We start from the raw sequence: 21,101 nt of genomic DNA on the forward strand, positions 1-21,101 counted from the left end.
TGTGCAAATGAACCAGACGTGCTGAATGGCCTGCAGTGCTCAGGACAGCCCCACACAATGAATAACTGTCATGCCCCCAATGCCATAGCATTGTAGCCCCTCAGTGATTCTTCTGCTTTTTCTAGGTTAGATCTTTTACCCAAGAATATCAACTATCCTGGGTATACTTAATATTCTTTTCAGAAAACCTAACCATGACATTTTACTTGGTTCCCCCTGTGAATTTTAAATTCCCGGGCTTAGCTTCTTTGATTACGCTTGCCACGCTTGGAGTCTAAGAGAAAACAAGCTGATCCTCTTGTGCTCGTGGTGATGTGGGAGGAAGCGCAGGCTGGGTGTCAGGAGACCCGGGTTCCTGGCTTGTCCACACAGCAGTGTCACCATGGGCAACTCATCTAATTTCTTCGTGCTCCTGTTTTCTCATCTGTAGCATGAGAAAGGGTGCACACAATGAAATAATTTTTCAAAGGTGCAGCCCTAACATTCTCTGAGTAGCTGCAGAGCTAAGCAAACCGGAGCCAAACGGAAGAGTTATTGTTAAACGCTTGAAGGAATGATGGAAGGATAAAATCCCCAAAGAAAACTTCAGATGTTACCTCAGTTAACACCCAAATGGGATGGGCATATGTAGCCTCCGCTGAAGCAGAAATAACCATTCCTACTTCCTAACTCTGCGTCTCTTTTCTGCGTCTCACTTGGAGGTCACGGTCTCGTGAAGGTTGTAGTGAATAGTAGATGTGGTGGCCAAAGACTTTTTTCTTCCTTAGTTGACGGTGAGCCCCATGGAATGTGATGGGCCCATTTACCTTGAAAGCCTTTCCTCTGGATTTCCTTTCTGCAGATTTTTCCTTTCCAAAATCTAGAACACCTGCTTCTTCCTGTCTTTCACATCTGTTAGCTAACTGGTCTCTGGGCCTTTCCTAGAATCTGTTTCTTCCTCTCCATTCCTCTTGCCATTGTCCCAGTCCAAGATTTCATTTTTTTCCATTCTTTTTTTTTTCTTTTTCTTATCGAGACAGAGTCTCCCTCTGTCTCAGAGTGGAGTGCTCAGATTGGAGTGGCTCACTGCAACCTCCACCTCCCAGGTTTAAGCAATTCTCGTCCCTCAGCCTCCTGAGTAGCTGGGACTAACAGTGCCCGCCACCACGCCTGGCTAATTTTTGTATTTTTAGTGGAGACGGGGTTTCACCATGTTGGCCAGGCTGGTCTCGAATTCCTGACCTCAAGTGATATGCCTGCCTCGGCCTCCCAAAGCCAAAGTGCTGGTGTTCCAGGCAGGGGTTTCTAAGCTTGCTTGTTCTAGTCAGTTGCCTGTTTGGTCTTAGATTGTTTTTCTTTTGCTTTACTTTATATACAGGGCACTGACCCCTGCAAACTACATTTCCCATGCTCTCATACCATCTGGCTTTCAGGTAAATTTGCGTTCTCTCTCTCTCTCTCCTCTTTCTCTCTTCTTTCTTCTCTCTCTCTCTCTCTCTCTCTCTGTGTGTCTCAGGCTATGTCTCTAGCAGTGGCTAAATCACCTCCACGGTCCCCAACAACTACCAGGTGACCCATCATTCATCTTGGGCTGCAGTAACACCACCTTCCCTTTGTCCTTCCAGCCCTAGAGGTGGTAGTGACTTTCTACAATTGGTAATCTTTGTGTTTGTTTCCCCTCATCCTAATTGTTCATTCTACTGTTCCAACATCTTTGAATTTCATTTCCTGTTTTAAATTCCTCCCATTGAAATCCCTCGTGTGATATTTTCTTCTAGTTCTCAAAATTGGCCTCTCCAGAAGAGAAGGCATTCCCTGCACAAGGGAATCATCCCTTCCTTTCTCCATGATGCAAACTCCTACATGTTTTTTAAGCTTTAGCACAAATTCTACTTTTCTCTCAAGGCTTTCCTGACTATTCCAGGCACATTGAGTCACTTCTCCTTTGCTGCCAATGTACTTGTTATTTATCTTATTATAGAAAATGTTTGCACATTGATCTCCTCACTAGCCCAGAAGCTCCTTGAAGCTAAAGACTAAATTTTTATTTATTTATTTATTGTGTGTGTGTGTTTGTGTGTGTGTGTGTGTGTGAGAGAGAGAGAGAGACAGAGTTTCACTCTTGTCGCCCAGGCTGGAGTGCAATGGCGCGATCTTGGCTCACTGCAACCTCCACCTCCTGGGTTCAAGTGAGTCTCCTGCCTCAGTCTCCCGAGTAGCTGGAATTACAGGCGTCCGCCACCAGGCCCAGCTAACCTTTTGTATTTTTAATAGAGACAGGATTTCACTGTGTTGGCTAGGTTGGTCTCTAACTCCTGACCTCGTGATCCGCCTGCCTCGGCCTCCCAAAGTGCTGGGATTACAAGTGTGAGCCACCATACCTGGCCTAAATTTTTAAATTTGAATGTCACCAATATCTGGGCACATGGCAGGCAATTAGTAAATATTTGTTAAATAATACACTACAAAATTTTGAAAAATTTCTAGTCATATTTAAGCAGCCTCAATAAGGTTATGATTCTTAAATTTTGCAAACACATCAGATACTTTAGCTATTTTATAATGAAAACAGTTATAACTGACCTCTTTATAAAGAAAATGAATTAATAACTATAGCTGAGCTAGGTATTTTATTCCAGTGTTGGTTGCAGTATATAATTCATTGCAGTGCTTACTATATTTCACCAAACAGTGGAATACTGATGTTTTAACTGTAGTTTCAGTCCTTGGAATTTGCATTCAGGTTTGTGTATTCATATTCCAAAATGCTGCTCATTAAAGAGTAATTATAAATGTCTATAATTAGGAATAGGTCATTATTGTTATTACTGGAAACACACACACACACATATATATATGTATCACATCATATATATAGTCCAATTTACCTTTTCTCCTCATTAAAAAAAATTTTAGAACTGTGTAATTTCTACATCATAATTAAATCAACATATTCTTTCAACAATTCACAAAGTGATTATGCCACGTTGTCAAATCTTTTGTGATTCCTGAAAGTTAAAAAATGTCATCTTTAACATTTTATTGAATTCAAGAGAAAGCTTAAAAGAATAAAAATGTATTACCCAAACCTCTTATTTGGCTTAAAACATAAAATCCAAAATCTTTAATCATTTGGATTCAGAACCCTCAACATCTATACTGAATGTCTGAAAAACAAAAACACATCCTGTCTCATACTCCAGATATAAAGGCTATTGATATTCCACTACCAACCTAGCATTTCATATAACATGACCCATTACCAAAAAGACTGCAATATGAGCAAATAGAGAAAGGTTTTATCAACCATGGAAGTAATCCCAAGAAATTCAGAATACACAGTGCCTGAGTATCACTTGAAAATAATAATTCAAAGTCTTTGAGCTATAGGACGTAATTACACTGGATAAATTCTAGTTGATGGAAGACTCCCTGATGATAAAAATTTTTCTCCTACAAATCCGAAGCCAACATGCCTTTTTTGTTAAATGTCATCATTAAATATTTATTCTTTATTTTGCCTGCTCTTTTTGAAGTCCAGAGAACACTCTGGTTAGACTTTTTTCCTTGTACAGTTATAAATTGCAGTATAAACTTGATGTCCAACTTACATGTAAAGTCTTTGACAATACTTGGCCATACTTATTAAAATTAAATATTAAAACTTATTTGATGTATTTTCTTTTCTTTCTTTCTGTCTTTCTTTCTTTTTTTTCCTCCAGGGGAGCATGTCTTGAACCAGAGCCAATGTGCGTTTCCACAGACCACTGGGCAAGACACGTTGACTTCACCTCCACTCATATCTGCTGTACAGAAAACCTAACATGATTAATCTAGCCTACAATTTGACAGAGACAGAATTGAATATAAGCAATTATTCCTCAGGTGCCCCCAGTGATTACCTGCTCTTCCAACAGAACAGAAACGGTCTTAACGGCCACTGGATAAAGACACCATTCTGTGTTTCAAGGCTGGAGTTATCCAGGAATAAAGCTATATCTTCAAGCACTGTTGGTTTAAAATCTAAATCTAATATTTAGCTTTATGTAAAGGAATTTGGACATAGCATTCTAAGTTTCTCCGTGCATACACTTTAAAGTAATCATGTAGATATCTACATTTTCTGGAACATGGACAGTCTGGTTGCAGACAATGGTCTTCATTCTCACAGTAGACACAGCGAAAAGATGGTTTTTTACTCTTTAGATTCATCTTCAAAGGAAGAAATCTCCTAGTACCAACAACGTAAAATTGTTTTCAACTTCCTGTTACTTCTCATTTTTGTTTCTATAAAACAGTGAAGGGATTATTACATGGGGGACTTTTTGTTTTTTACATTTGCACATATAAGCCTTAGGTTGAAGAAATCGATGTATAGTGTTTTTTCTATGATCCAGCTGGCACCTTACTCTTCTTCTCTCCCCCAAATCAATAGGTCTTTTATTGCATCCTTTAAATATCACAAGTAGGTCTTAGGAATCATCCGGCATCTTGTTTCTGTAGCTGGACTACTCTTAGCTCTTATTCAGCAGCCTGCTTAACTGTTCCTTTTTCAGAGACATAAATACCATCCACACATTTTCTGATATCCTTGTTTTTATTTAATTGTCGTGGCTGGCTGAATCAAAGCAGCTGAATTTGCAACAAGATCAATGTCATTTCCTACAAGGGTTAATTCATCTTTCTGGGCTTGAGATACTGAACAAGCAACACCTGGCCACTGCCGAACCCTGTGGATTTATTCTTCACCGAGGAAATTTCGGAACTCAACCAGAGACCTATTCTTCTGGATAACGACATTGATGGAGAAGTGAGTACACACAGAGCTCATCTTGCAGCAGAAGCCCAGCACAACATCCTTGACCATGTCCTGTGCATGACTACAAATAGTGCAAACGGCAGCCAGTTCCTTTCTGTTTCCCCACCATTTTTTGTCAATCCCGGAGCCTCATTTTTTTTCTTTCCAAGGAGACTGAGGTCTACATTGATGTGATTGAAGTCCATCCACAGGGTTCCTCTAGGGCCTTTCACAATTACTGGGTGTCCCTTCAAAGTGATATCTACATTTTCTGGAACATGGACAGTCTGGTTGCAGAGAATGGTCTTCATTCTCACAGTAGACACAGCGAAAAGGTGGTTCTTTACTCTTTGGATTCCTCTTCGAAGGAAGAAATTTCCTAGTACCAAAACGTAAAATTGTTTTCAACTTCCTGTTACCTCTAATTTTTGTTTCTATAAAACAGTGAAGGGATTATTACATAGGGGACTTTTTTGTTTCTTACATTTACAAGAATAAAGCCTTATGAATATTCAGACAAGACAAAATGTCTAACCAGTTCTGTCCAACAGAACTTTCTTCAATGATGGAATGCTCTAGATCTGCAGCATCCAATGCAGTAGCCACTAGCCACATGTGGCTATTGAGCATTTGAAATGTGACTATTGCAACTAAGAATTTCCAATTTCATTTCATGTTAATTTTAACAAATTTGAATAGTGGCAACAAATGTTACGAGTGGGGACTTATTGAACAATGCAGGTCAAGAGAGTGTGATTTGAATGGCACCAAGTAAGCTTCTTTACCCCCAAATTCCTGTATCCCTATTTCTCAAGGTGCCTTGGTCTCCGTGAGCTGAAACTAACTCTTTAAGCAATGAGATGCAGAATGAAATTAAAACTACGTGCCATTCAGAGTTCTTGGTTGTAAACACAAGTCAACTCTAGTTGACTTACATAAAAAATGTTATGCAGTTATATAGGCACTCCTCCAAAATCAAAAGGAAGCCTGGAGAATCAAGCTTGAGCTGGAACAAAGGAAGCTGGTGCATGGCCAAGATCTTGCCACCAAGAACAGTCAACCTAGGATGCCATTGCTGCTCTTGACATCCCTGGACACTTGCCACTACACTGCAGAATTCTGCTGCCCTTGGTCACTCTCTGCTGGCTGTTCAGCTTTCAACTCCAAAACGGCCACTTCTAATAATCTCCAGTTGAACTTGGGACATTGTATCACCCCTTAGAGATCCATAGTATAGCTGTGTCAGTCCACTGGAAGGACATGTCTGCTCACCTTTTGGGTTCATAGACAGTGCCCCTCCCCATTTAGGGGCAAAGAAGGGAATCAGTGTAAGCAAAAATATTATTTCAATGAAAATTTCCTATTTTATTTCCAAAGACATTGACCTTAGTGCAAATTCTAAAGAAGTGCACGCAGAATCAGAATGATTTACTATATAGCAAAATGCTTTAAGTCTTTTAAATTTTTTGAATAGGGTTGTCATTTTTATTCATCGTTAGCCATTAAATTACAATATAAAAACTGTATAATTATAACATAACTTTTTGTTTTGAGAAGGAGTTTTGCTCTTGTTGCCCAGGCTGGAGTGCATTGGCGTGATCTTGGCTCACTGCAGCCTCCACCTCCCAGGTTCAAGCAGTTCTCCTGCCTCAGCCTTCCAAGTAGCTGAGATTACAGGCACCCGCCACCACGCCCAGCTAATTTTTTGTATTTTTAGTAGAGATGGGGTTTCGCCATGTTGGCCAGGCAGCTCTCAAACTCCTGACCTCAGGTGATCTGCCCGCCTTGGCCTCCCAAAGTGCTGGGATTACAGGCGTAAGCCACTGCGCCTGGCCAATTATAACATAATTATAATTAGTTACAATGATATATAATTGTTCATGAAGTTATAATTCATGTTTATAATTGCCTTGCTTAAGCTAACAGTTGATAACTATTGAAATCTATGGAGAAAAGGTGAAGACTGCTGCACTGCTTGGTGTCTGCCTGCCATCTAGTGGCAGGACACATTAATGCTACCGTGGAAGCCCTAGCGTGCCTGAAAGGCAGGTTTGCCAGGGACAGTTTGCTCCACTTTACATTTTCCCAGTGTTTCGACCCAATCAACTGTATACAGAGACATCCTTTGGCTTTTGAAATTATCTCCCATTTTATTCAATATAATTACAGCTGAATTGCAAACATAAATCTCTGACAGCCAAAACATATCTAAGCATTACTTCATTCCTACATTCCCTAAGCACGATTCCTTTTCTTTTATGTATCTCCAGAAACAAAAAGTGGTTTAGGCATGCTATTCTTCTCCCACAGAGAATGTTTTGACCGCTATTATAAACATGCACATTGACACTGGAGTCACTGACGTCATGGACTGCTGCCTTCTAAAGAGCTCTTCTCCCCCAAAAGAGTGATAAGATTAAGTTTGAGAAAATAATGAAAGAGAATCTATCAGTATTCATGCAGGCCACTCTAGTAAGCATGGGAGAGCCATGAGTAAATAAGATATAGATCCAGACCTCAGCTTCATTGCTTCCAATCCTTGTAAGATTTAGAACTCCTTGTATTTGTGAAGTATCATACCCTCTTAGTAAAATCAAGACAATCAACGTCTCATATACATGAGACTAATACGACTAACCTCATATCTTGTTGCAATGTTGCCCTCTAAGAACCCTTCCAAAAGGAAGGAGTAAATATCAAGCAAGTGTCCTAATAGTTTCTGGTAGGTGGTTTGGCTGAAAAGCTTGAGATGAGGTTGGCATAGGCAACATTAAGGGGGATCTGTGCTCTCTAGCAGCAGGTGCGTCCACGCCTTCCTGGGTTTGGCTAGCATGCTATGTTTGATTCATACTATGCAAGGGACTATGTTAAAATGGTAATCTGGATCTGCAGGCAGAAGGAAGATTAGCAGTATTAATCATGAAAGTACGGTAGACTTGAGGTTTGGGAACTCAAGAATTTGCGGGACTGGGCGGGAGGGAGAGGAGGAACGTTTAAGGTTCCTGGGCTGGACACGGTGGCTCACACCTGTAATTCCAACACTTTCGGAGGCCGAGGCGGGCGGATCACCAGGTCAGGAGTTTGAGACCAGTTCGGCCAACATACTGAAACCCTGTCTCTACTACAAATACAAAAAATTAGCCGGGCACTGTGGCGGGCACCTGTAATCCCAGCTACTCGGGAAGCTGAGGCAGGAGAATCGCTTGAACCCGGGAGGCGGAGGTTGCAGTGAGCCGAGACGGCGCCATTGCACTCCATCCTAGGCAACAGTGCGAAATTCTGTCTCAAAAAAAAAAAAAAAAAAAAAAAGAGAGAGAGAGAGATTCCTTCATGGGGCAGGAACTGAAAATAAGAGTTGTGAAAGTTTGAGAGGCGAATGATGTTGCTAGACTGCTGAGGGCAAGGAGCATACAGGCAGAGGCCTAGCGAGGATGGAGTCATGGTCATTAGGGACTGGATGAACCCAGCAAGGGGGCTTTTCTCCCGTTCTCAGTCACTCCCCTCACCCTCCTCCTTGCCTGGCTGTCCGCTCGTCTCTTCTCTCCTTAGCGTTGCCTTCTTCCTCCTTTGCTGGGGCTGGCTTTCTTTTTCATAAATGGTCATATCAGTTTAATCACAGTTATACATGAAACCTACAATTTCTTATGCTTATTGAACATCTAAATTAAAATTCGTGAGTTGAATCTTCTGTATTTCTAAACAGTAAGTCTCTAGTGAAGTTTCTTCTTGTCTATGACCTTCAAATTTTTTTTCTGTTTATCTAGTCTTAAAGAAAAAGAAAATAAATCAAAGGGTCTCTATACCTCAAAATAAAAGTTCTCCTTCCACTCTCATCAAAGACTAGTATCTAGAGATTGGCTACTCACCAAAGAGCTTACATTTGTGCGTGCTGCTTATGCCTAATTAGAGACTACGCAGAGATCAATCCTGTTATCTTGTGGCTGTGGAGATGCTTCTTCCTACTCCAGACTTTTTTTGTATTTAAGATAAGAGAACTTGAAAAACCCAGTAATAGTAGTATCCTTAAAATGGCAATAACAAAAAAATAGTTGAAAATACTTCACAAATATTTATTATAAATAGGAACAATTAAACAACATCTTAGATGAGTAATAAAAATGTAGCTCCTTCAAAGATATGACACCTGCATACTTTTCCAAAAGGGTAGATGATGTGAAAACTGGGCAGAATGCTATTCCATTTCCGATGTGAAGACCCTGTAAGACTGTGAGAGGAGGAAGAGCTCAGGGCATCGTCGCATCCAGGATCTACAGAGGCACTATTTGCACTTTCTCCACTGTTTCCAGTATGGAAAATCCGACTCCTTCCTTTTCATTCCTTGATGGTCTCTATTGACCTTCAGTCACTGATTTGCTTCTCTTTGTGAGGGTATTTCAGTCCCAGGAGGAACTTTTAATTCCTGTTTTTTACTCTCTTCTGATTGGGGGGGAACACAGGATTAATATCCATGGAAAACATTAAGGAATCCAGAGAAGTTTTATTTTTACATTAATATACAGAATATCCACAGAGAATAAAAAAGGCTACAGCAAAATCAAGTGACTCACTGGGACATAATATGTCTCTCTTTTCAATTATTTAAAGTCCCACAGAAACTTGACTGACATTTTCTATGCATTTTTGAAGAGAAATGGAAAGAGATGTGGGGGGGGGGGGGCGGTAACATAGTAGCTATTTCGGGAGAGATTAGCTTGTTGTGTAATCCAGTCACAGAAAGATAATCGCAGACACCAGAGCTAAATTTCTTTGACTGAATTCATGTAAATCAGTATTTTTTTTTTACTTCTACACATGAATAAGAAGTAATTTCATTCACCGGGGTTGCTGTGTGGTGTAAATACACATATTCACTAATGTTAAGAAAAATTGTGCCTATTATGTATAGTAGTGATGCACATAATTTACACACACTCATTGATTGAAATGTTTCCCTGTGGATCAGGTGCGTTCATAATCAGATGAAGGAAAAGCAAAGGAGGCATTTGTTTATTTTCCATTTCGTGAATCATAAAATCAGAGGTTTGGGCTGACTACCTTTAGGTTCCCTTACGGTGTTTTTTGGGAACCGCTTTGGAGTCAGCTATCTGCTAAGTTTGGAATTGCCACCACTAAAGTAAACACCGTAGTGAGGAGCGGGTTGAGGAAAAGAATAAATAGTTGGTGGAAGGAACCACCGTACTCGAGGGAGGGGACAGTGGGAACGGCCCCTGTCACAATCACTCAATCATTTATCCAAAGCATCAACATTCTCAGAGCAAAGAACGTGTGTTTCTAACTCCAGAGGTGCCTGGATTCACCCAAAAATGCTTCTTCCTCGCTCTCCACAGCCCCTCCCATGCCAGACGCCGGCTCGGCACCCCCTCTTCGCTATGCATTTCTGCTTCCCCCCAAAGCCCGAGTAGTAAAGGGAGGCTCCTCGCGGCCCCCGCGGGCTCCCAGGGACCCGCAAGTTGAAGCGCGAGGGTTCCACGCGGGCTGCGGGGACGCGGGCCTCGGTGCTGCAGACTTTCTCAGGGCGCCTGGGTCGCGGCAGGCGCGGAGTCCCGCGCGCAGCAGCTGCTCCGCCGGCCTCGCCTCCGACCCCCGCCCTGCGCCAAGCGCGGAAGCGCTCGCGACCCAACTGCCCCGGGTGCCGGGCGCCTAGGGAGGGGCCGCCACCGCCCCCTCCGCCCCGGGGGCCAGCGCCGAGCAGCTCCCGCCTCCCCGGAATCCACAGGCCGAGCCGGAGGCGGCGGGGCCACGGTGGGAGCCCGCGAGGTGGCCCGAGCGAGGGCCCCGCATCCCCGCAGAGCTCGCCCGAGGGCGCAGCCGGCCACGCCAGGGGAGGCGGCCGGGCGGCGGGGAACGGTGGGGGCGGAGCGCAGCCTCCCGACGCCGCCGCCTCACCGCCCCCCTCCGCCTCCTCGGCCTCCGCTCGCAGCCGCCGCCTCCGCCTCCGCCGGGCTGAGGAGCCGGGAGTCCGCCGCGCCGGCTCGGGGCTGCGGGATGGGAAGTTAGCGCCACGGCGGCGGCAGTGGCCGCAGCGCACCCCGCCGCCGCCCAGGAGCCCGTCCAGCCAGGGGTGCCGGGCGCGCCCAGCCCGCCCCGGAGCCAGGCCCGCGGGCGGCGGCGGAGCTGGGCAGGTGGATGCGGCTGGAAGATGGCGCCCTCGGGCCCGGGCAGCAGCGCCAGGCGGCGGTGCCGGCGGGTGCTGTACTGGATCCCGGTGGTGTTCATCACCCTCCTGCTCGGCTGGTCCTACTACGCCTACGCCATCCAGCTGTGCATAGGTGAGTGCGCCCCCCGCCGCGGCGCCCCCAGCGCAGCGCAGCCCACCCCGACTGTTCCGGGACGCTCAGCCGCTCCTCCGCTCTCGCCCTCCGTATGCGCCCCGGGCGCTGCCAACCTGCCGCGTCCCGCCGGCTCCGCCGCCGAAAGCAGCCTCGGGGCAGCTTCTTCCACGCGCACGCCCCTCGCCCTCCCCTCCCAACTCTCGGGTTATGGTGCCGCCTCCGCCCCGCACTCGCCGCCGAGCCTCCCGCCGCCTTCCGCTCACCGCCGCCGCCCCGGCCACACCCCCTAGAGGGGCGGACGGTCCCCGGGACCGCTGTGGAGAGGGGAGGCCGAGGTCGGCGAGGTGCGCCGGGGGCTGAAGGGCTGAGCTGGGCCCTGCCCCGAGCTGCGCCAGACCCGCGCGGGGGTGCTGGCCTTGGCGGCGGAGCTGGATCCCTTGCTGGTTGGCGTCAGTCCACTCGTTAAAAATTTGTGACAGCGCTCAGGGGCGTTTTTGCTGCCTTTAAGATTTGAGGATTGCCAGTTGGACACTTTTCTAGTTAAAAAGGATGTGGAGGAGGTGAGCTACTAGAAAGTATTTTTGAGGACATGTGCAACACACTAAACCATAATTTAGGTGTTTGAACAGTAGGGAGAGAAAAAAAGTGGTGATCGTCTGAGGTTTTTACATCCAGAGAGCGAAGTGGTTCCAGTCCGAGTTCTAGGTTCCTGAATTGGTGGGTAGGATACTTTTAATGCTGAAGATTAAAATTTTTTAAAAAGTTGATTATGCACAAGTAGGGAGTACAATGATGTCGCTTAATGTAAGCTGGTTTTTACCTTTAGGGGTTTTATGAAAACTGATCTGGGTTATCAGAAAAAGATGTTAAAACAGAAAATGACCTTTCTGCCAGTGACTTGTGAATGCTTTCTGTGTTTGGTGCTCCACCTAACAAAGTGTCTGTTTTTGCCCTACCAAGTGCTAGCTTTGGGTGGGACAAGGGAAAAGATTAAATAGTGGCCTATTATATTGAGCCTTCACAACCTCAGCATTTTCAAAGCCTCAAGATTCAGACGTAAAATCTTGTCTGAAGCCATCTTACCTCAAAATGTTGCCCCTTGTGAGAAAGTGTCATAATAATATATCAAAATAATCACTGATGTAAGTTTTAAGAGAACCGAGACTTTTATTTCATATAGTTTTAAAATTTGCTGTTATTACTTGAAGGGATTTAGAAACAAGCTTAATAGTCCAAAAAAAACCTTGAGTCTGTTGTTAGGAAAAGATGAGGCTGTATAGGCATTATCATGAGGATGCATTTAGGTATGCAGTCGTCAAGTCATCTAAAATATATAGGAAAGGACGTGTAGTAAATTTTGTATTAACTGTTAATATTAAAATAACTTGCCTTATTGAGATAGACTGTATATGTTACATAACTGTTGGGAACCTTTGTTGTGTTTCATTCCTTCGTCCTCTTAAAAACAGTGAATAGTATCAATTAATATAACCTGCAAAGAAGGGACATCCTAGAAGGCCTTCATTATCAAAATAGCCTATTCTCCTGTATTATCACATTAAGCTAAGACGCTTATCTTGGTACAGTGTCTCATGTCCATTAAGAGGAAGCATTTGAAGGCAGAGAGAGCTCTTCTGCCAGTTAGAAGGATGTCTGCTCCTAGCTGAGGTTCTATATGGCAGGTCTTACTATTGTATTGGGTAGACAGGTAATGGGGAAGGAACTAAATGGAAAATTGCTATTATATCTGAATCGTATGTTTATATGTACTTTCTGTAAGTTTAAGACAAATCTAGAGTATCCATAAAACCCACATCAGTATTTTAGTAAGTGACGGTTTGACTAAGAGGAAGAATGCCTCTTTTTAAACTGCCTAAGTGGCGTGGCCTGTTATTGATACCTTACCTATCACTTCTTGTCCCTGCCTGCCTGGCGCAATGCCTGTCTGCCTGGCGCAATGCCTGTCTGCCTGGCCTGGCGCAATGCCTGCCACATTGAAAGCAACAGTAAGTGGTCTTGAATAAACAAATAAATGATTCAGAGGCACTATCTCCTAGGTTTTCAGAAAATAGCTTTTATATTTTTATTGCTGTAGAAACAAAAAGTAATTGTTAGGAAAGATCTAGATTCTAGAGTCTAAGAAGGAAGAACAAGTTGAAGCTGAATTTGATTCTAGAGACCATGGCAGTTTATGAGTGGCAAGCTTTGCATAGCCTTGGTTGAGTGGGAAGTTGAAATTTCCTTATAGGCACTGGGAAAGATGGCGACTAGTGTGACTGACACACAAAACCAGACTCCCAGACTCCTTTCCTTTTCACAGACAAAGCAAATGGAAATACCAGCCCCCACCCCACCGCCAGCATTAATCACATCTCAGACTGCCCTGCCTTTTGAAGATTCTTTTTCTCTTGGAAGTTGCCATTTACAAGGAGATTTTCAAAATTTCTTCCATAAAACATTGGCCAAGGTTGGGACCAGAGTGTGGGGGTCGAGGGCTGGGAACTGGATCAAGTAGCAAATGGAATAGAAGAAACAAGGTGATTTACCCTGGTCCTCCTTCCACATCTGCTCTCAGCTAGGGATGACCCTGAATATAAATTATTCTGTGCCCTTTGCTGAATGAACTGCAATTTAGGAGTAGTGCTTATCCTGGTATCCTTGGAAACTGGAGATAATGATTCTCATTACAGTTAGTTTCTATATTTAACAACGTGGATGTATGTGGCTCTCTAGGCACTTTTTCAGTTAGCATAATTTTTGCTTAGTGTTTGTATTTTATAAAAATAACCTCTCTTTTTGGAATATGTGTATATGTGAAATATATGGGATGTACATATATTGTGAGAGTCAAGTATTTTTGGTTAAGTCAGCTTCCTATTCTGCTAAAGAAAAGATCACAAAAGACAGTTATACTTCTAATCAATTGGACCACGTTTATCTCGTTTGTTGATTAACGAGGCTCTTCTATTCGTATTCCTCCCCCTCCACCCTTTCCTTCCCTTACCACTCCTTTTCCCTCTCCCCTGTCCCTCCTGTCCCTCTCTCCACTCCTGGCTTCTTTTGTGTCTTAACTCTCTTTGCTCTCTTTAGATATTAGGTTGGTTTCCATCAAGTAAGATAAACTCAAAGGTAACATTTGTACGGGGAACTTTAGGATGCACTATGAGAGGGAGTGAGGGTGGTCTGCAGCCTCAGGCATGCTCCATTCAGTGAGCATACGACGTGGTTTATGTTTTCAGATCCCTTATGGCTGCTGCTTTATTAACTTCGCTTGTTGAAGAAGGTTCACTGAAGTTTCCCCTTTTAAGTGCTAACATTTAAATTGTTTTAACTATTTCATACCGTTTTCTTTATTTCAAATTTACTGAAAAGTTTCAATAGTACAAGAAACTTCCACATACCCTTGTTTAACCAGTTCAGTTCCCATTTTTCTTAAATATATTACTTTCCTGCTCCTTAGGACGGTGCTATGGGACGTTTATGATGATGTTGCGCACTCATGTAGTTCTGAATTTGCTTATGGTTTTAGTTACGTCATTTTAAACAATCATGAATTTTGAAAAGCTTAAAGGTCATCCAGGCTAACCCCTTCTGTATTTTTAAATGAAAGAGTTAAACTAAATTCCAGAGTTGCCACAAGTTCAATGTTCTTCCTCCGAGTTACGTAGCGGAGGTGTCAACTATGACCTTAGCTGCTGTGATGCAGATGTCTAGATGTCTCCTTTTCCCAGCAAACCCCTCTCCAAATATCTTAGCCCATTGAAGTTATGCAGCAACTCTTTTTAACTTTATTATCGTTTACAGAGAGTTGACAGAGCTCTGAAAATAAGCCAACAGTCTTTACACAATTTTAGAGTTTTAAAGGGCTTTGTAGTTTGGGACTATATAGTACATATTTTTGGCTTTGCAAGCCGTGTGGTGTCTGTTCCAACCACTCAACTCTGCTATCTTAGAGAGCGGCCATAGAAGATACTTTAACAAATGGGCGTGGCTTTTATTCAACAAAAATATTTGGCCATTCTTGGCCCTTGGGCAATAGTTTGCTGAGCTTTGGAGTATGTGGGAAGGTAGACCACTAGAATCTTGAGGTTTTACTCGCAGTTTTGCTGTCTTTATTACTAAACATCCTTCAGCAATGATTGCAGCCTATTATATTCCACAGTGATTATAATACTCTGGGATCAGTTTGAGAGATACGCAGCCATGTTTTCATTCTTTTAAACAAACAAGAAAACAAACATCCCTAAGAACAAAATACATAAAGCCTCCTACTTGGATTCTGTGAAGTTATGACCTACCATTCATTCAAGGCCACTTCAGGCTCAAGGATAGAGACTGCTGGGGCTCTCATTTGTTTTCCAGCATGAAATGAATTTGAGCTACACAGAAGAAGAAATGTATTCTTGTTATTGATTTTAAACTGTTGCTTTATATTATTAATATCTTGATATTCCTGATACTTAAACTATTACTTTAAAAACTGTGTAGGACAATAAAGCATTTTTCACAAAAAAGAACAGGCAGTAGATCTTGGGAATACAGATGTTCTATTAAGTTGATGCAAAAGTAATTGCAGTTTTTGCCATTAGTTGGTTTTGCCAACTGTTTTAAATATTATAATAGTTTTAAGTGGAATGTAAGGCACATCCATAGAAAACTGATGTATGCAAAACATTTAATGCCTACATCACCTTAGAAATGATTACTTATTGGCCAGCACGGTGGCTCACCCTTGTAATCCCAGCACTTTGGGAGGCCAAGGTGGGAGGATCAGTTGAGGTCAGGAGTTTGAGACCAGCCTGGCCAACATAGTGGAACCCTGTCTCTACCAAAAAATACAAATATTAGCCAGGTGTGGTGGTGCGTGCCTGTAGTCACAGCTGCTCGGGAGGCTAAGGCAGAAGAAATTGCCTGAATCGGGGAGGCAGAGGCTACAGTGAGCCGAGATCACACCACTGCACTTCAGCCTGGGGTGACAGAGCGAGACCCTGTCTCAAAAAAATAAAAAATAAAAAAAAGAAATTATTAGTTGTTGGCAATATGATTCAAAATATATTCTGTGACTTTTCTTGATATTGCTGAATATTTTAAAGATTTGAATTTATGTGAATAGGGTAATAAAAACTCAACATTTCTTCAAATCAAAAATTCAAATGTATAAAATATGATATGTTCCAAACTCTTGATCTGTGCTGCCATTTTACTTTAATATAAATGGTCAAGTCGGAAAGGGGAGTAAGAGAAAGGATCTGCTTAATGCTTTTTTGGTTCCATTTAGTGTGTCAGAGACTTCCTTTTCTTTTGACGTACTGGACAATGCAGCATTACTATTTGCTATTAAACCCTATTAGAGAAAAACATTTAAGGCAATTAGCACAGTCTTAACATGTACAAATGCGCAATAAATGTTGAATGAATTAATCTCATAGTTTCTACTTAGTCTTACTCAATTGTATAATGCAAATAAGTGAGAGGACAGGATCTGGGGTCAAACCTCAGTTTAAACGGAGGCTTATTATGGAAAAGTTCGCTTGCAATTGCTTACTGAGAATGTCATCCATGCCATTAAATTGGTACTTGCAGCAATGTTTCCAGTAATTAAACAGAAGCTGACGGGATGGTTTCTTAAATCAAGATAATTAATTGTCTCTAGAGAAGGTGTGTTTCCATGAGGTTAGAAAGAAGGCAGCTTCTTGAGGGCTTGAGTAGGGTTCATTCAAAAGCATTTACTTGCCAGGCATTTCCCGCCACAGAAATGATTTAGAAGATAACTTAATAGAGATCTTTTCCTAGTAGCCAAGAAAAAAAACAGCCTCTGGGAAAAAACCCAAAACCAAAGCTTTCTAGCTGGCTTGGGCATGAGGAGAGGAGTTGCCACCTTTCCGGATGCCATTTCCACAGCAGAGTGGTAGGAAAGCAGAAATGGAAAGCAAAACGTCTCACTCCTAGACATGTGAATTGGCTGCCTGGCCAATGGAAAAGGATAAACAATGAGGCAGGTAAAAAGAGCTTTTGGGGAGCGTGTAAGTAGAAATGAATTTTAAGTCACGTTACAGATCTTACCACATATGTTTAGTGGTTGACATAGTCTCAGAGTAAGGTTATGAGCAGCAGTGTTTGCCTCCGCTATGAAGTAGGAGGTTGTTTTAGCTCCCTCACTTCTTACCCGATGCTCGGGCCACTTTTACTCTGCCTAGGACCTGTGACCTTGTGGGTGAAACTGGGCATGAATGCAACTCTCTGAATCCACGCCGAGCCTGGAGAGCTTAGCTTAGAAATGGACAGAAACGAAGGGCAGGCGGGTGAAGCGGAGATGACGTTGCACCTGAGGAACGGCCTTTGGAAAGAGCTGCTGCCTGGCAGCCGGTCACCACAGAGCACTGGAACCAGCACTGCTCCCCCAACCTGGTAACAGCGGGTCCAGTGTTCCAGCCTGGGCAGTGTCCAGCTGGCAGGGCTGAGGTGGTTGCGCCCACATCTCAGGCTGCATGGTCCAGCGAGCTCAGGTGTTTGATCTTTTTTCGTTACCATGGTGAGAAGTGTGCTAGCGGGGAAAAAAGACAAATGTATCCCATAGATGAGTAGATGAGTATATATGGGGACGAGGGGTTCTCCATGAAATGGTCCTCATTGATTTTTTGTTTCATTTGTTTTTATGTTTTATCTTGATGGAGAATTTGTGATTTTCCTTCTCAGAAAAATAGAGCTATACTTACATTTCATAATTTATACTGCTGATTTATGCCACTGCGTTTTGACAGTTGTATCATATCACCCAGCCTTCTCTTCTCCAGGAAGTGGTGTATTCATGGGTCCCCTGAGATTCCAGCACTGCTCATGATGAGTGTAGAAATTCTATCTTGTCTATCTTGCAGAATGACGGATTAGAATATGGCATAGATTCTTAATGCTGTCTGTTGGGAAAACAATATTCTAAAGATGATTAGAAAGACAGTTTTAATATTATGTGGAATTCTGATATTACATATTACCGTTTAGAAATACTACAGAGAATTTATAATGAAAGCATAAAATAATTGAATGAGGTTTTTAATAGTCCATTAGAAAATTGTTGAAAATTTTTTCCTAATTCCTTTAAGGGAATTTTATTATAATTGTCTTGATTGTTGTTTCAATCAAATGGCAGAAGTGAAAAGGGCGAAATTATCAAGGCAGGGGGTACGAGGAGGAGGCGCTGGGTAGGATGCTCTGATTTCTTAAGAAGAATAGGATAGCTGTAAAGAAACCAGACATGATTGCTTGAGAATTTTCCTTTCAAAATGATAATATCACACTTTATATCATTTATGTAGCATTTTTCCTAATTTGACTTTTTATCTGGCCATGACTTTTAAATTCAGTTATAAATATTAGTTGCCTGAAGTGTTATAAAATCCATTTTTATTTGAGAGATACTCACAAGCGAAAATATATGCCGCATTTCTCGTCTTAGCACTTCACTCTAAAGTGCATACTTAATGGTAGTTCATTTTAGGTATGTTATTGATTGGATTACATTTTAAAAATGCAAATGAGTAAGTGCGTTTATGGATGGCTGGGTTTTATTTCTTTGCCAGTATTTCTTCCTGGTATCCTGAAGTTTCTCCTCCTGTGAAGTATACAATTAAGCATTCCTGTCATACTTAAATTAATTAGACCTTTTATTCACTAGCATTGCCACCCCAGAGGAACAAAGTGGTGCAGAGGAGTTCATCAGCAAAATATACACTAAACAATTTAAAAAAAAACCTTTTTCTCTAATTCTTTTGAAACAAAACATCCAAATAATAAAATAGTTTCTAGGTAGTTGTCTATCTTCATGATCATGTTATAAAAGATATAATCCTTACAAAAATAAGTTCATATCGTTTCAAAAATTATATGTGATTATAATTCAGTGAAATTTGGGAAACCAGAATGGCTTTGTCATGATTAACTATTTTCTTACGTACAGATAAAATTAAATTCTGTCTCTGTGTTTACTGCATTATGTGAATGGATTTTCATCATATTTGAAGGGTATGTGACATGGAGTAAGGGTGAGTACATGGAGTAAGGTGACTTAAAATTCAGACTGAACTGTGTCCCTCATCCCTTTGGATCCCATGAGTCCTCTCAAAGAGCTGGATCAAAGTATGGCTTTTCACCAGATTTGTAGGGATGCGAGGAATGGTGTGATTTGGAATTGTGTTTGTAATGTACATAGCACGTTGGAAGTATTTTGGTAGGAAAGACAGTCCACTCCAGAACAGCTGAGCTGGAGCTGTAATGAGAGACACCTGAGGCCAACTGCGAGCATGAAAAAGATTTCAATTATGAGTCTCACACTGAAAGTCATAAGCTTGCTCCAAATTCCAGGGGCTAACTTGTGATCAAGTTTACTACTAAATGGGCAACTCCATGTGACCTGTTTTAGGAAGAAAGGCAGTCAGGGATTTATGTACTTAACTATGACTAGTGATTAGCCAGGGCATCTCCAGAGAGGTCAGTGAATGGGAAAAGATAAAGGGCAGGGACCAGTTTGACTTAATCAGGGTCTTAATTGTAGCATATTTTAATGAAATGCAACTTATTCCAGGACTAATACCTACTGAAAATTAAGATATACAAAACAAAGAACTGTATGTCATTGAAAGGAGGAGGGGGAAGGGTAGTGATTCACCATAGCCTCCCATAAACTTGCCCTTTTACAAATCCAAGAACTGAATGCATTTTAACCGTCCATAATTCATTGGACACCCTTTTAATTTATTCGTTCAAAAAATATCTATTGACAGATGTTGGAGCTTACATTTGTAATTGGGGAAAGGAAAATGAAATAAAAAACATAAGTACATTAGACAGTTTGTTAGAGGATCATCAGTGGCATGACACAAAGCAAAAAGTAGGGCAAGAAGGACTGAGAATGCCAGAGGAAGGTTTCAATTTTAAATACAGTAGCCAGAGAAGGAGAAGAACTCATGAATTTTAAGCAGAGAACTGAAGGAGCTGAAAGATTTAACCATGCGGGTATTGTGGAGAAATGTATCTCCGGCCAGGGGAGTTTGATTTACAAGCACAGAGGCAGGGGTCAGCCCAGCATGTGTGAGGAAGAGCAAGGAGGTCATTTTGGCTGACGTGTAGTGAGCAAGGGAAAGGGAAGTAGGTGACAGGTCAGAGATGTGGGGAGAAAGCAGAGATCATAGAGGGCCTCAGGCCAGAGGCCACTGTGAGGACTTTGGTTTTACTTGGGGTGACATGAGAATCCACTGCAACGTGTTGAGTACAGAGGTGATGCGCTGCGACTTAGCTTTGAAAAGATGTTTCTGGCCGCTGTGGACCTAGGCTACTGCATCAATCCAGGTGAGCGATGATGGTGTGTGAAACCATGGCGTGGGCACTGGAAATGGTGAGAGGTGGTCAGATTCTGAACGTATTTTTACAGTAGCGACAGCAGAACTCACAGACAGATTTGAGTTGTGTAAGAAAGAAAGGAGTCAAAAATGATTCCATTGTTTTTGACCCATGCAACCAAAAGGATGATCAATTGAGATGCAGAAGGCATCTGTTAGGTGGCGTGGAGGGTTGCATTAGATCTGGAATGGATGTGCTGTCATGAAATAGAGATGCTGAGTAAGCAGTTGCACGCATGAAGTTGGCATTTGGGAGAGAGGTATAGAATGTGGGAATAAATTCAGGAGTCTTCAGCATATAAGTGGATTTAAAGACTTGGCACTGGATACATTTGTTCTACCACATGTGAGAATGTAAATGAGCAGAGAAATGGACCAAAGATGACCAACACTGAGAGTTCGGGAGATGAGTAGGAACCAGCAAAGAAGACTGAGAAGGAGCGCCCAATGAAGGGGAGGAAAACTGAGAGAGTGTGGTGTCCTGAAGCCTGGGGAGGAAAGGGTATCAAGGAGGAGGGAGGAATCAACATTGCCACATGTACTGGCCCATCAAGTCGGGGAGGACTGAGAATTTAACAATGTGTACATTGAACCCTTGTTTTGAACTTATTACTGACTCTGATGACTTTCAATGTAATT

At 42.4% G+C, this 21,101-nt stretch overlaps 2 protein-coding genes and 1 pseudogene across 5 annotated transcripts in view; 2 read left to right on the top strand and 1 right to left on the bottom strand.

The window, feature by feature from the left end:
* Positions 1-3,984, top strand: part of MICU3 (mitochondrial calcium uptake family member 3) — a 121,914-nt gene extending 117,930 nt beyond the window's left edge. For both annotated transcript variants that reach the window (XR_010134923.1, XR_010134924.1), the window contains one exon: positions 3,702-3,984. The gene's annotated coding sequence lies outside the window, so the exon portion shown is untranslated. The remainder of the gene's footprint in view (positions 1-3,701) is intronic.
* A 516-nt stretch (positions 3,985-4,500) lies between these two features.
* On the bottom strand, positions 4,501-5,088 carry LOC101143985 (large ribosomal subunit protein uL6-like; annotated as a pseudogene).
* A 5,607-nt stretch (positions 5,089-10,695) lies between these two features.
* ZDHHC2 (zDHHC palmitoyltransferase 2) overlaps positions 10,696-21,101 on the top strand; it is a 63,871-nt gene continuing 53,465 nt past the window's right edge. The window contains exon 1 of one of the 3 annotated variants that reach the window (XM_004046691.5): positions 10,696-11,067. In XM_004046691.5, the coding sequence (XP_004046739.1) occupies positions 10,938-11,067 (130 nt within the window). In that variant the 5' untranslated portion in view covers positions 10,696-10,937. The remainder of the gene's footprint in view (positions 11,068-21,101) is intronic. The other 2 variants (XM_063709079.1, XM_055349142.2) reach the window with 2 other exon arrangements.

The sequence above is a fragment of the Gorilla gorilla genome, chromosome 7 (assembly GCF_029281585.2).
Source record: "Gorilla gorilla gorilla isolate KB3781 chromosome 7, NHGRI_mGorGor1-v2.1_pri, whole genome shotgun sequence".
Taxonomy (NCBI): Eukaryota; Metazoa; Chordata; class Mammalia; order Primates; family Hominidae; genus Gorilla; species Gorilla gorilla.